At 47.5% G+C, this 15020-nt stretch overlaps 1 protein-coding gene across 1 annotated transcript in view; it reads left to right on the top strand.

Annotated features, from left to right (window-relative positions):
- Nucleotides 1-15020, top strand: part of VPS13B (vacuolar protein sorting 13 homolog B) — an 809204-nt gene that overhangs the window by 752776 nt on the left and 41408 nt on the right. The window contains exons 43-50 of the mRNA XM_004697697.2: nucleotides 756-1019; nucleotides 1680-1763; nucleotides 1940-2115; nucleotides 4498-4668; nucleotides 5469-5670; nucleotides 6798-6986; nucleotides 11516-11665; nucleotides 13431-13714. Coding sequence (XP_004697754.1) covers nucleotides 756-1019; nucleotides 1680-1763; nucleotides 1940-2115; nucleotides 4498-4668; nucleotides 5469-5670; nucleotides 6798-6986; nucleotides 11516-11665; nucleotides 13431-13714 — 1520 coding nt within the window. The remainder of the gene's footprint in view (nucleotides 1-755; nucleotides 1020-1679; nucleotides 1764-1939; nucleotides 2116-4497; nucleotides 4669-5468; nucleotides 5671-6797; nucleotides 6987-11515; nucleotides 11666-13430; nucleotides 13715-15020) is intronic.

The raw sequence follows: 15020 nt of genomic DNA, 5'->3' as shown, positions 1-15020 counted from the left end.
TCTGTGTTTATTTTAAAAGAGAACTACTCCTACCATACAGTCCAAACCTGACTAAAAGAAAATATAATTAGATAAATTCCTGTCTGAGTTAGAGATTGTTATTTACACAAAACTTTTGTTTGGGATAAGAATGTCGTAAATCCTGGGGAATTAGCTTCCAGGGACAGATCTGATCAGTTGTCCTCAGTTTCTAGAACTAACGGCCTGCTTCCATCCCACCCGCTTTTGACCGGTCGTGGTGTTGAGTGACCACTTCCTGGTCAGTCCCGTCTCTCCAGGCTCTGACTAAACTGCAATCCTGACTCCTTGACCGGTTCTACCCCAGTCCCTCCTCTGACTTCCTGCCCACAGTCTTCTTCCCCTGAAGTACTGTTGGTCAGTTGCTGCATTTGAGCCTCTGCTCTTTCCCAGCAAAACCACCTTCTGTCTAAGGCACATTTCCAAGACCTCGCTTTTGCAAACCCGTATCTCCCGCTCCATCTTCTTTCTTAAGTACCTGCCTGACTTGTATCTCTAGCTGCACACTGGACCCTGCCTTTGTGTCTGTCTTTTGCGTGCTGAAGACTCAACATGGCCAAATCAAAATTCATTCTCTCCTTATCCATTCTCTTCTTGTTTTCTCTGTAAAAGCAAAGGATTTCCTTTCCTTTCTATGGACCTCAACATAATTTACTCAAATCTGAACTCATAATATTTTAAATTTAACTGAAGCTTGAGTTAATGAAGCCTTTATTGGTATGCTTATTGTCTTTTAGATTATCATCTGCGGAAGACAGATCATCTGTAGTTACTTGTCTCAAAGCATAGAACTGAAAGTTGTTCAGCATTACATTGGTCAAGATGGACAAGCTGTGGTTCGAGAGCGGTTTGACTGCCTCACCTCCAAGCAGAAATTGCCCTCCTACATCTTGGAAAGCAGTGAGCTGACAGAGCTGTGTGTGAAGGCCGAAGGGGATGAGGACTGGTCAAGAGATGTACGCCTGGAGTCCAAGGACCCCGAGTACAGCATCGTCATTCAGGTAGGAGACGCCATACCGTTTCGAATAGAGAAACTTGACAAATAAATTTTCCTCAGGGTGCTCTTTATCTATCATGATATTTATTAAAAGCAATGTAGGCAAGATTGAAATTTATAAAGGCCTTGAATAGCACTTCTGAAACCATTTCCTTCCCATCCCACGTAACACATTTGCAACAGTTCCACTGGTTCTCACAGCCCAGACTCTGTCCCTGTAGACGGTGCCAAGTAGTATCTTGAAAAAGACCCTGATACATGAGGGCTGGGGTGGGGACAGGGTGATGTCCTCCCCATTAGAGAAGCTCCGTGATGGTCAGATCCCTCTGTGTCCCACTCAGACTCGACCAGCATCACTTTCATTCCCTTAAAGGACACAGCCTCTCCCTGGAGCTGCCCCCTCCCTCAGTCTTCCATCAGTCTCTCCTCATGCAAACTTTCTGACTTCATGGACAGAACTGGCCCCGTCAGCTCAGTGCTTGCTCAGTTTATGCTATGATGAAGAAGTGTGTTTTAGCTTAGTTGTTCTATTTTTTAATGGCTTTTCCCCCCTGTAACTTTAAACTCTCTTTTTTCCCTCCAACCTGATCTATCTGTGCCTTGTTTTGTTTAAATGGTAAACTGGTTAGTGTTTATTGGGACGTTTTTTCTATCTCCTGTGCAGGTGCCGTCTTCAAACAGTTCCATCATTTATGTCTGGTGCACAGTTTTGACTTTAGAACCCAATTCTCCAGCACAGCAACGGATGGTGAGCGCGTTCCCAGTCCTAAAATATGGTATATGACTCTGACCTTTCCTGTTCCGAAATAAACTGTCAGAGTGACCCAGAGGAGAGATTTACTGCCAGCTTGTTTCAGCATCAAACAGCTGGAACACTGCAACAAAGCAAATATGAAAGTTGTCCTGTCCTTTTTATTTTTATAGATTGTGTTCAGCCCTCTTTTTATCATGAGGAGTCATCTTCCAGACCCCATTATCATACATTTGGAGAAAAGGAGCCTGGGATTGAGTGAAACACAAGTCGTTCCAGGAAAGGGGCAGGAAAAGCCACTGCAAAACATAGAGCCTGACCTTGTACATCACCTAACATTTCAAGCAAGGTACTGGGAAGTCCGTGTGTCTGCATAAGAGACATGGGGTAGAAAAAGAAAGCTTGTAGGACTTGAAGGGAGGGGGTGGCGGTGGGGGGCGGGGTTTGGTTGTTTGGGTGTGATTTCTTGTCTCATGAGAATGTTGTTTTTAAATGGCCTCCTCTAGTGTTTTCTTGGAGCTCTGGGGCCACAGTGGTTAAGGCCCCCGGTGCTAACTGCAGGATGGGTGGGTGGAAGCCCCCAGCAGCGCTGTAGCAGAGAGTTTCTGGTTTGCTCCCATAAAGATGAATAACCTGGGAAACCCGTAGGGTGTGACTCTGCTCTGTCCCATAGAGTTGCCAGGAGTCAGGATCAGCTTGAGGGCTTAACACACAGGACACTCATGGAGCCTTGGGTGGCACAAATGGTTAAGCGCTTGACGATCAGCAGAGGGTTAGCAGTTCGAGCCCGCCAAGAGGCACCGCAGAAGAGCAGCCTGGTGGTCTGCTTCTGCACCGTCCAAGCCTTGAAAAGTCTGGAGCAGTTCTACTCTGTTCACATGGGGCCCGCAGGGGGTGAGGGACAGCGGACCCTTGCTGTTGACCGCTTGCCACCTGACGGGACGCAATGGAGCTGCCCCACAGGGGTCCCAAGGCAGACTGCTACATCTTTGTAGCCCGTGGAGCGTTGATAGGTTCAATCCCCACTGTGTTTTTGGTTAGCTACCTAGCCCACCCACCCACCCACCCACCCAGAGTGCCTTAGCAACAACCCCAGGGTTCATGTCTTCTCTTCTGTAGTTTTACATAAAATGCAGTAGACTTAGAAATAATCAAGGGAGATCACACAGGAAATGTAACTGATGGACACTTTCTACAGTGGAAGAAGAGATGAATAATAGAGATCTCACCCAAGGGGCAGGGGAAGAATAAGAAAAGCCAGGGCCTAGAGTATCCTTAAAGTTTGATCAGGCTAACCAACCAAATGGTAGCCTAATCCCACCGAAAATACCAGTCTGTAATATACTAGGGTAAGTGGGAAAAGCCTGGCTAGAAGACATGGGCACCTTTCTTCACCAGACAACAGCATCACAATGTGAACTTGTCTCGCCACACACATGCTCCACCTGCGTTCGTACACTTCTGAGGGAGGGGTGTCCACCCCTCTAACCCTTCCCTGAAGGAGTCTGCACTCCTCAGTGACAACAGTTTGGGCGTGGTTGAGGGCATGAAATCATGTTCCTTTTTAAATGTCCTTTGAGTTTGGACAACAAAAAGAGGCCTGGAGGAGCCACCATCAGGGCTGTAGGGGACTCACTGAGGGTTCCCAGTGACATGTCCATAGGACAGCCCTTGCAACCCTTGAAGAATGAGCAGGTGCGTGGCCATGATTGGGGGGGGGGGGGGATCTTTGGTGCAAATTTTCTGGCTTTTTCTCACCAGTGTACTGTTCCATCTTCCTAAAATGTCCGATCATCTTTAGTCCTTTGGGAAAAATCTGTCAAGATGACCCCTCTGGAATGCAAAAGAAGCGTTTCCATACCCTCGGAGCTGCCTTGAATTGAATTATCCCAGCAGACCTCCTCTGCAGCCACTGTCTTGATTGGACCTGTTTTTTGAAGGCACCCCCATGAGTCTAAGACAAGTCTGAAGGACTCTGAGAACGTGTCTGCAGCCTTCCGCTGAGCACAGAGCTGTGTTGACGGGCATGGTGTGGAATAAGCCCTCATGTGGGTGAACTGGAAACCATAGTAGCAGCACTTTCCAACTTGCCCTTGTTTTGTTGTTGCTCTTGTTGTTTTCTTCAATAAACGGTAGACCACTTTAGAAAGGCCCAGATTATCCAAAACCTGTCGTCGCCGATAGGTGCTGTCCAGTCGGTTGCAACCCATAGTGACCCTGTGCACAACAGAATGAAACACTGCCAGCCTCACAGCTTCATAATCTTCATAATCATTCCCATGTTTGGGACCATTGTTGCGGCCACTGTGTCAGTCCATCTCCCCCAGGGTCTTCCTCTTTGTCGCTGCCCCTCTACTTTACCAAGCCCGAGACATGCCCAGGTTCGTGCGACAGTCTTTTGCCGTGCTTGCGTCTGAGAAGTAGTTCTTCCAAGACAGAGATGTTGTTTCTTGGGCGGGGCGTGGGGGGTGGGGGTGGGGAGTCCCTGCCCATGATCCTTTCACTACTTTTTGCCAGGACCCCAGTTACAACGCAGTACCGCAAGCCAAACGCAACAGCACAATTCAAATGTATCGATTCTTTTTCAAAACTTTAGTCAGTCTCAGTAACCAAATATTGGTCTAATCTCATGAAAAACATGGGTCGGTAACAGGTTGTTGTTAAAGGGTTTTCAATTAGACCTCTTTACAAATCTGGAATTTATTCTTGGCTTTGTCTTCCCATTTCACAGAGAAGAAGACGATCCTTCAGATTGTGCCATTCCCATTTCAACATCCCTCATTAAGCAAATAGCCACAAAGCTGCACCCCGAGGGCCCGGCTAGTCAGCTCCTCACAGAATTCTATGGGACAGAGAAATCCCTTCGACCCGTGTGGCCCTATGTTACAAAGGATTCCGAGAGGTAATGGTCTCCAGTAATCTTTTTCAATAAGCTTGCCCAGCATTAAGAAAGACGTGACCATTCATTAAAAAGTGAGATAGCATGAAAGGTATCAAAAAGTCAGCCAGTAGGCCAGAGGATGTACACTGATACAGATAGGAACTGGAAACACGGAATTTAGGGCAGATGATCCCTTCAGGACCAGTGGTGTGAGTGGCGATGCTGGGAGGGTAGAGGGAGAGTAGGTAGGAAAGAGGGAACCGATTACACGGAACTATACGTGACCTCCTCCCTGGGGGACGGACAACAGAAAAGTGGGTGAAGGGAGACGTCAGACAGGGCAAGATATGAAAAATAACGATTTATAAATTATCAAGGGCTCATGAGGGAGGGAGGAGCGGGAGGGAGGGGAAAATAAGGACCTAATGCTGGGGCCTTAAGTGGAGAGGAAATGATTTGAGAATGACGAGGGCAATGAGTGTACAAATGCGCTTTACACAATTGAGGTGTGCATGGATTGTGATGAGAGTCGTATGAGCCCCAATAAAACGATTGAAAAAAGTCAGCCAGGAGGTGTTTTCCTGTGTGACCTTTCATGTTAGCAGCTAATTCAGTGTGTCTTGTAGATTTCTTTACTCATCCTCTAGAACCTAATTAGTTGAAAAGTTGTTTCCTCTGGGGTGCAAATGGACCCCTGGATGAGGGTGATGTGGAGAGGTATCACCCGGACCGGCATTGTGTGCCGGGCATCTGCAGTGTAGTTCTCGAGTGCTGACATCATCATACTTCACTGAGTCTCTTGGCTGTGGTCTCTGGAACAGGAACGAACAGCTGAGTCAGTGGGATAGCCCGATGCGAGTAAAGCTGTCGGTCTGGAAGCCACATGTTAAAACCCTGTTGATAGAACTTCTGCCCTGGGCTCTTCTTATCAATCAGTCCAAGTGGGACCTCTGGCTGTTTGAAGGAGAGAAGATCGTTCTACAGGTTCCTGCTGGCAAAATTATCATCCCTCCTAACTTTCAGGTACTATAACTTTTTAACCTAATATGAATTCTTTGCTCTCAACAACTACCTTGTCCCCAGAGGGTGCATTTCTCCTTTTAACAGAACGAATGACTTGTGGAAAACTGCCCCTCATGCCCACGTAAGGAGTGTGGGCTGTGCTTTGATCTTCAGAGGCTTTCAGGGGTCTTTGTTTTCCCGTCAGCCGTAGTTAAACTGAGTTCTCCTTGAATTTTGTAACCTACACCAGTCACATTCTTCTTCCCATTGTGCACAGCATGTTTGACAAGATATGTTTTAAGGATAGAGAGCTGTATTGTGTGTTAACCTAGCCCCTAGATGTTCTAGCACAAATTCTCTGAGTTCCACACATGGACAGGAGTGGAGGATTTCAGAACAGCCATTTTTCTCAGGCTCTTTCCTTTACAAGCTGACTTGGCTAGCCTTAATTACAGATGCCTCCCCACTTATTGATGATGAGGAAGTGGGATCATTCCTGGCACAAGGAGAAAACCTAATTGTAAACCAAAATCTCACAGGAAGACTCTTAAGTACAACCACTAGAGGACTTTCTTTATGAGGTTCAATCATTTCCAAAGGGCACAGTAAGTCTACAAGAAAAAAAAGTGGAAGGAATTCCCAAATCAAATGTTTTATGCTTCTCGGATAAGGAAAACTTTCAGAGGTTGTTGATGAGATTGTTAGTTTTTGTTAGCATCTTTATTCGCTTGCATTATTTTTCTTTTAAACCATCGGTTGATGTTACCGTATGGAATTGGAATGTTCACTTACATGGGCCTAATGTTGCGTATACTCTTTTGTCAAAGTAGATGACATCTTTAGTTTTAAGCCTTTGGGATTTACAGAATAGGCACAGTTTAAGGTTTTGTTTACTTTTTACCCTTCCATAAATGTGAATTCCACTGTAAATCAAAAAAGACACTGAAAGGCAAAATAAAATGTATATTCCTATTACTCCCCCCCCCCCAAAAAAAAACAGAAAGAGAAGAAAAACTGTAAAGGGATTTAGTTGCCTTAACAGACCCATTATATAATAATGATTTTTTTGAAAATCTCTGAAGATTGAGGTTTAAAAAAAATCAAAGCTAAGAAAAAAATACTTCATAATTGAAGCATTGTTTTTCCAGGAAGCTTTTCAAATTGGAATATACTGGGCAAATACAAACACTGTGCACAAGTCAGTAGCAATTAAACTGGTCCATGACCTGACATCTCCAAAGTGGAAAGATGGAGGCAACGGTGAAGTTGTGACATTGGACGAAGAAGGGATTGTTGATGCTGAAATACGACTTGGTGCCTTCCCAGGACATCAGAAGGTAGGGTCAGAGTCTGTGTTGCTCAAGGGCAAACCACATACCATCTCCTAACCCGTCTGCAATGAGTCGACTCGTTTCTTCTCTTCTTCTTCTCCTTCTTCTTCTTTTCAATCCTTGTTTGATAATACTTGTTCAGAACAACTTATAGACAGACCTCTTAGACCTCTGAATGTCACCGTGATGTGTGTCTGTGTTTGCGTGTGTTTTCTTTCCCTCGAGCAGTGATAAAAGTTGTGCCACATAATTCATCCAGGAACCGCTCTATTTCAGAGCACTCAACAGTTCCTTGATTTATAGCCTGTGGGGGAAATGAACTTATTCCCAAACATCCACAAATGGCAGTTGGCCTCCTTTTTCTAGAGCAGGAAGTAGTGTTGCTAGCCTTCTGAGTGAATGGAGGGAAGGACAAAGGCCACAGCAGCGAGGACTGTGTGCCCGGAAAGGGACCACTGAGCCAAGGCTGTGGGTCCGGACGCTTTTCCCATTGGCTGGGCTCACTGCCGTCAAGTCGGTTACGACTCATAGTGACCCTCTAGGCCAAGGTAGAAGGGCCCTGTGGATTTCTGTAACTGTAACTCTTTATGGGAGTAGAAAGCCTCATCTTTCTCCATCAGAGTGGCTGGTGGTTTCAAACTACTGACCTTGTGGTTAGCAGCCAACTCTTTTTTTTTCTTTTTTAAACTTTTTATTCTTTAATTTTATTGTGTGACTTTTTTTTAAATCGTTTTATTAGGGGCTCATACAAGCAGCCAACTCTTAACCGCTACAAGAACCCATGTCATATGAGATAATTTTGGAACAGGGGACTGGTACTGTCCTTTTACAGGTATTGATACAAAATAAAAAGCATACTTCGTTTCATCAGTTATATAACTGAATACAAATGATGTGTGCTATTCTGCATCAATCTTTTCTACAGTCCTTGAGAACCAACTAAACTGCATAATATCACTAATAAATCCCATTAAATGGTATGTGTGAAGGTACAGTATCATAGTGTCCCAGGCAGAGTTCTCATTCCTGCACTTGCAATGTCATCATTTTTCTTTGTTGTTGTTGTTATTTTCCCAAATCAGAAAATAGGGATTTGTCATTAGAGCAGTAGAATTCAGGATGACCACTCTCTGGGGGAGAAGTTAGATTTTGATGGGCATCTATGAAGAGTCTGTAGAGAAGACTTAGGGTCACGTGGTAGTGTGTGTGTGTGTGTGTGTGTGTGTGTGTGTGTGTGTTTGTTTTAATAAATTTTCCTGATACAAAGAAGTTAGGCTTTCCTCAGCACTCAAGGCTGGTATCCATTTCCTCAAAGTGGTCTGGGCAGTACATGTTTATGCTCTGCCCGCCACAGTACTGTAACACGGGTGTAAGTGGCAAAGACTGTAAGTGTGAGTCACCCAACGTTTTCTCGTTGTAAATTGAGAGGACTGCCATCCAACCTGGGGGAAATGTTATCATACACAGCCAAACACTCAATACCTTCTTCACCTCTCAGCGTGGGACCCTAGAAAAGACGGAATAAAATGCTTGTAAATAAACGAATGAACTGTTGGAAACTATGTTGACATTTCTTCAGTCTTCAGTAGAGATCAAGAAAATGAAGACTGAGAAAGTCATTTTAATGAAGGGAGTAAGCCGTCGTTTCGGAAGCCGTTGGAGAGCACAGTGGTTCAGCAGTGGGCAGCTGACCAGCCAAGTCAGTGATTCAAACCCCAGCCCCGCTGATGAGACCATCTGCTCCTGCCAAGGGTTAGGCTCAGGAACTGTGCACAGTCTTTGTGCATCCGCATCGGTTCAGTGGAAGTGGATTGGAAGGATGGTGGGCAAGGGCTCACTGAGTAGCAGTGTGAAGGTCTGGGGGATATTTAACTGGGGAGGTCAAGGTGAACTAGCAGCTTGAGAGAGATAGCGGAGTTAGATTGTTTTGTTATTATTAAGAGACAAAGAAAGGGAGCATAATGGCCAATAACTCAAGCCGGTGCAGTGTTGGCCTTGCTGCTTGACTTAACAGTTCCTGCCAACAGACAGAAAGGAAGGAAGCCCTCTTGAAACGTATACAGGCTCGGAATTAGAATAGCAGATGTTACTAAACTACACGGAAAGACTGAGATATAATAGGAATCTTTGCAACAGATAGCTAGCTGTAAGCCATCCCACAAGTACCGACTCACTGTGACCCATGTGACAAAGTGGAACTGTCCCAGCGGGTTCTGCAGGCTGTGACGGGAGCAGAGCTTTAGTAGGTCTTTCTTCCCCCAGAGCTGCTGAGTGGGTTCAAACCACCAACCTGTCCGTTGGCAGCCAAGTGCTAAACCATTACACCCCTAGAACTGCTGCTTTTTGAGATCAGGGCTGGGGGGTGCATTGCTCTCAAGATAGCAGCTGTGTTTCTTCTAAGGTAAGCCTCAATGCAGTGAAGTTCAATGAGCACTGGGGTAGCCTTTACTAAGTGTCAGATACAATGCGTTAGGAGCAGAATTGTTGAAACTGTTCTGTGCTTTGGATCCTCTTAGGTTCAGTCCTTTTAATCATCTTCTTTCAAAGAAGAAAGTGTTTCCACATTTCAGGGCAACCACTCTTGTGTTAGAATTGATTAGCAACCTGGTTCATGAGCTTAGCTATCAAAGAATCTATGTTCACATCCCCACATTACCACTCACTAGATGGATATCCTTGGGCAAATAGCGTATTCTCTGAGCGTCCGTTCCTCGCGTACATTGGGAAGGTGATCAGGTGATCACATGTACTGGAGCTTAAGAGCAGACAGCTAGAGGGCTGACAACTAGCTTGGTGCTAGCTTTGCATAACACCCTGTGCCCCCTATTCCTCCTCTGTAAAACAAGAATAGTAGTAGCTACTCCTTTTCAGTGTCATGAAAAGGATTTAGTGAATAAATACATACCAAGTACTTAAAGCAAGTGGAGAACAAATGTGTAGTTGTCGTCTCCTCCTGTCAAGTCCATGTACAGCAGAACACAGCGCTGCCAGCCCTATACCAGCTTCACAGCCGAGCTTAGGTTTGAGCCTGTTGCTGCAGAGATGGTCAGTGCACCGCATTGGGGCAGTGGGTGAGTGTGGGGGGGTCTTCCTCTGTTTCTCTGGCCTCTACTTTACCATGCGGGATGTCCTTCTCCATGGCCTTGTCCCTTCTGACGACAAAACGTCCAGAGTACATGAGGCAAAGTCTTAGCGTCCCTGCTTCCAAGGAACCCCCATGGATTCCATCAGCACAGGTCTGCTGGTGTTCCCGGCCGTCCCGGGCACATTGGGTGTCTTTTGCCAGCACCATCATTCAAAAGCATCTGTTCTGGTGCCATCTTTCTTAAACGTTGTGCAGCTTTGACGGCCATTCGGAGAGGCGATTGGAAATATCCTGGCACACCTTAGACCTCAGTGATGGGTTTGCCTTTCCACACTTTGTAAGGCGGTCCTTTACAGCCGATTTGACCAATACCAAGCATTGTTTGATTGCTTGACTGCTGCTTGCATAGACACTGATTGAGGGTCCAAGAGAAACGGGACCCTTGAAATCGTAAGTCTTTTCTCCATGATGACGATGTGTATCGCTCCAATTCTGAGGTGTCTGTGCCCTTTACATTGCAGTGTTCCCTACTGCACACTGTAGTCTCTGATCTTCATCAGTAAATATTTCAAGTCCTCTCTGCTTTCAGCCAGTAAGGTTGTGCCGGTTGCATATAGTTGATTACTAATGAGCCTTTCTCCGATCCTAACGCCCTGCCCTTCTTCACAGAGTCCAGCTTCTCAGACTATTCGCTCAGCATCCAGATGAAAATGTATAGTAGTCACTTGTTATATCTATCTCCTATTCTTCCTCCTCCTCTTCCTCTTCCTCTTTAGTAGTTTTCAGAATTGGCCTTGCAAGGGGAAGGCATTTGTTGAGGTGGATGTTCACAGGAAGAGCTCTGGATTTGATGCTCTATCTTGAGAAAGATGAGTGTTGTCCACTGATGGAGAAGTGCCCTCTCGGAAGTCTTTTGTGAGGTAGTTGGTGAAACCACTGGAAAGCAAGTCTTTCTCTGTCACTACCCACCAAACAGAGCTCCTTCCCCTGGAGTGGCTCCCCTGACTGACAGAGTAGAACCGCACAGTCGGACCTTCCTAACAGGAACTCAGAGGAGCAAACACCTGGCCTTTCCTCCGTGGCACTGCTGGTTGGGTTGGAGCTGGCAACCTTTCATTGAGTACTCCAGCGCCAACTGTCTACACCAACACCACCCCGGGACCTCTGTCACTAGACAGGACAGCGGAAGTAACAGGTTTGCTGACATGCCTGTAGTAGTTACAACTGGGCCCTAGTGAGTCACGTCCAACTACGTTAAACAGTTCCATCCAACCATGGCATCTCTGAGACAGAAAGAGCACTCTAGAAAGTAATTGCTCAGGGGCAAAAGGATGGACAGGCTTGTCCTGGGAGATGTGCTCGGTGAAATAGGCTGTCCCAGTCCGGAGAGGTGTTCCCTGTGCCCAGGCACATTTCCGAACTGCTCCTCCCCGCCCCACTTGCCTTGCAGTTCTGCCAGTTCTGCATTTCCTCCATGGTGCAGCAAGGCATACAGATCCTCCAGATCGAGGACAAGACCACCGTCGTCAACAACACCCCCTACCAGATATTCTACAAGCCGCAGCTGGCCCTCTCTGGCCCTCACTCTGCGGGGAAGGAGGTAAGGCGCTCTGAACACGATCCTTGTCAAAATGCGGTCGGTCGACAGCCGGCAGAATTCACAGTGTTGAACCTGGGATGCGTCAAAACCAACAGCGGTGGCAGGTGAAGAGAAACCCGCTTATTTGTGCCTCTGGCTGAAACACCTGCATGCCCTGGCCAGAGCTCCCCAGGTAAGTCACGGGCAACATCCGGCAGATGCGGACACACCACTGGTCTCGCCTGCCTGTGCCACATCTGGGCAGAGGCTGCAGCCCAGTCAGCCAGCATGCCTACTGCATTTGCAGCCCTCGCCAGCGGGGACAGAGGCCTGGGGACTGGCTCCAAGTCTCGTGTGAAAAAACATCTGCCTTGCAGGCGACAGTGCCAGGAGTAGCTGCGTGGGCAGGAGGCCGGGGCCCCAGCCAAGCCGCGGGTCTGGGAACCCCACAGCCCGGAGTCTGTGTGGGGCGCGGACGGATCAGCTCGCTCAGAAGAACATCTCAGTGCAGATAGAATGTGCAGAACCCACATCCCAGAGTGTTCCCATTTTCTCCTCAGTGTTCTGTGCCACGGGAACACGTTTTAAAAGACCCCAACTAGAACATGCTAAGTTGTATGCTGTTGGGTTTTGCTTTTAAAGCTGTTGTGTAGGGGGCAATGTTACCTGCATTGACCTTTGAGTGCACTTCTTTTTATTACTCAAAGCCATCAAATTGCACGAAAACCTTGCAGTCCTATACTTGCAACGTGCAAGGGAATTTGTGCACACAAAAATGTCAGAGCAGAGGAATTTAATCTTGGTTCAGGAAGTAGTAAGAAAATAATCGGTAACCCAGTTGATTGCCCCTTTGGGAAATCGAGACAACAATATCTACTCAGTAGGTGAAGAATTTGAGAAGAAGGGAATCATCGTATGAAGAAATTGTCGGCCTCTCCCCTCGCTGGAATGCCCCAGGGCTTCCAGCGACGTGGGGTTGGGACTTGTGGGGTTGGGGCTTTTCCGCACAAGTTTGTCCTCATCTGTAAAATGGGAATAACTGTGTTCCTCGTGGGAACCCTGGTGACGGGTCACACACTGGGCTGCTAACCGCAAGGTCAGCAGTCCGAAACCACTAGTCGCTCCCTCTGTGGGAGAAAGGTGAGGCTTTCGACTCCCGTGAAAAGTTACAGTCTGGAAACCCCACAGGCAGCGATCCTACCACATCCTTTGGAGTCGCTGTGAGTCGAATTCAACCCTATGGCATTGACTGCCTTCCTGGCAGTGATGATGAGGGTTAGCTGAGGTAGTTAAGTCAGGAGGGCAGCCACACAGCACAGGACGGCAGCCGGCAGCAACCACAATGTCATCTTCACAAAGAACTCCTGGCTTGATTTTGGCACATGCGGGGGAGGAGGGGGATAGGGTCTTCCCTGCAGCTAAGGGTTGCCCCCCGTTTTTGGTCCCTGCTTGGGTCAGTACTGGGGATTTCTAAAATTCCAGATAGTCCCGTACCTCTTGAGACTGAGTGGGAGAATGGGCAGGGGGGTAGAGGACCCAAACTGGAAAGCAAGACTCCCGGCTCTGGCTTTGTCACCGAAGCACGTCGTCAGCTATCTGGAGAGCAGTTCCCTGCGCTGTGAGATGTGAATAAGTGGTCCCCAAAGGTCCTTTTTGAGTCAAAGAATCCTAAGATGCTGATGTGTCAAAAACCCTGTGGAAATCCATCTGGGGGTGGGGGTTTGCACCCTGCTATAGTACTATAGTCATGTGCCCTTTCTGCAGTGTCTTGTCTTGTTTTTTCCAGGATTTTCACATTCCAGACGGCACAACTTTTAGCATCTGCCCAGGTGGAGAGCAGGCTGCTGTGAAGTCCGGCTCCCTGCCCTGCTGGGACGTCCTGCCTGACATCAGTCAGCCAGTGCCGGATGCTGCCCTGCTCCAGAAGCAGATCTTGCTGGGCTTCTCTCCTGCCGTGGGTGCCGACAGCTCACAGTGCTGGAGCCTGCCAGCCGTAGTTAGACACGAGTTTCCCAGACAGAGCGTGGCAGTGCCCTTCATGGGCAGTCGGGAGAATGGATTCCGTACCAGGTACTATGCACGCGGGTGAAGGACCTTCACTGCCTACCGGTGTGGCTGTGATCACGATGCCAGGGAGAGAGGAGGACAGGGCAGGGGACCCCAAGTATAAAACCAGGCCCGTGTTTGTAATGACTCCTTGCCATCTCAGTGGCAGAGTGTGTTGAGGGGTGGGGCTGCTAACCGCAAGGTCAGCAGTTTGAAACCACCAGCCCTCTCAGGAGAAAGTCAGGGCTTTCTGCTCCCGTCAAGAGTTACAGTCTCGGAAACACACAGGAGCAGCCCATCGACGCGATGGCAGTGAGTTTGGTCTTTGTTGGTTTTGAGCCACCGTTGGCACATGGCCCGTGTGCCCCTCCCATATGTGCTGCTGATGCGGTCTTCCCCGAGGTGGCCTGCGCCGAGGGGCACGGGCCGCAAGCCCTATGGAATAGCAACAGTGTGGTTGGAAAGATGAAAGGAAGGAGCGGTCTCTCGGCTGACTTCTCAACTCTGTACAATGATGAGCCCGAAGGATCGACTGGTGGAAATGCCAAGTTGGAAAGGCTTTTCCTGTATTTTAAGTTTACTTCAAACTGGAATTGTTCTGAAAAGTTCTTAAAAGATATACCTTATGTAAAACCAAGTCACAGAAGACTCTGTTTTGTGTTTGTTACTGCACGCAAGCCACTCCAAGTACTGATGGCCAGTTATGCAGTAACCACCACAGAAGCAGGCCAGACCCTTGTGAGGGTTAGTTCAGACTGGACGATGACTGGTGGTTATTTGGCATGCCGTAAGTTCTTTCCACAGCTGTCAGGAAGAGCTAACGCGTGCTATATGTAACAGCGCTGCAGGAAAACGTGAGCTTTTGAGAGGTTCCGCATCCTCATGATTATGAATGTATATAAGTTTATTAGAATTTTTAGCTACGTATATACTCGAGCATGAGCCGACCTGAATATCAGCCGAGACACCTAATTTTACCACAAAAACTGCACAAAAAATATGCTGTCTGGAAACACAGTGTGGGAATAGTGCACAGTCTGGCCCCATCACACTGGGGCAGGCACTAAGGGCATGCAGCAGAGCAGCAGGGGGAGCAGAGTGATGAAAGCCCCAGGGAATACCAAAAATAGACTTTGGAGACAGAGTGTGGCACCCCATCTGTATTAATCTAGGTACTTTAGAGAAACAAAGCCACAGCAACTCATGTATAAGAGAGTTTTATGTAAAGAAATTGTGCATCACGAAAACATCCCAACCCAATGCTGCCCAAGCCCACAAGTCCAACATTAACCCATTAACCCAAGACCAGTCCACAAAGACCTCCACCTCA

Source organism: Echinops telfairi, unplaced genomic scaffold (genome assembly GCF_000313985.2).
Source record: "Echinops telfairi isolate 266 unplaced genomic scaffold, ASM31398v2 ScPeMD7_1;HRSCAF=3_0, whole genome shotgun sequence".
In the NCBI taxonomy this organism is placed as follows: domain Eukaryota; kingdom Metazoa; phylum Chordata; class Mammalia; order Afrosoricida; family Tenrecidae; genus Echinops; species Echinops telfairi.
The sequence above is the reverse complement of the archived record's forward strand: the minus strand, read 5'-3'. Positions and strand labels throughout refer to the sequence as shown.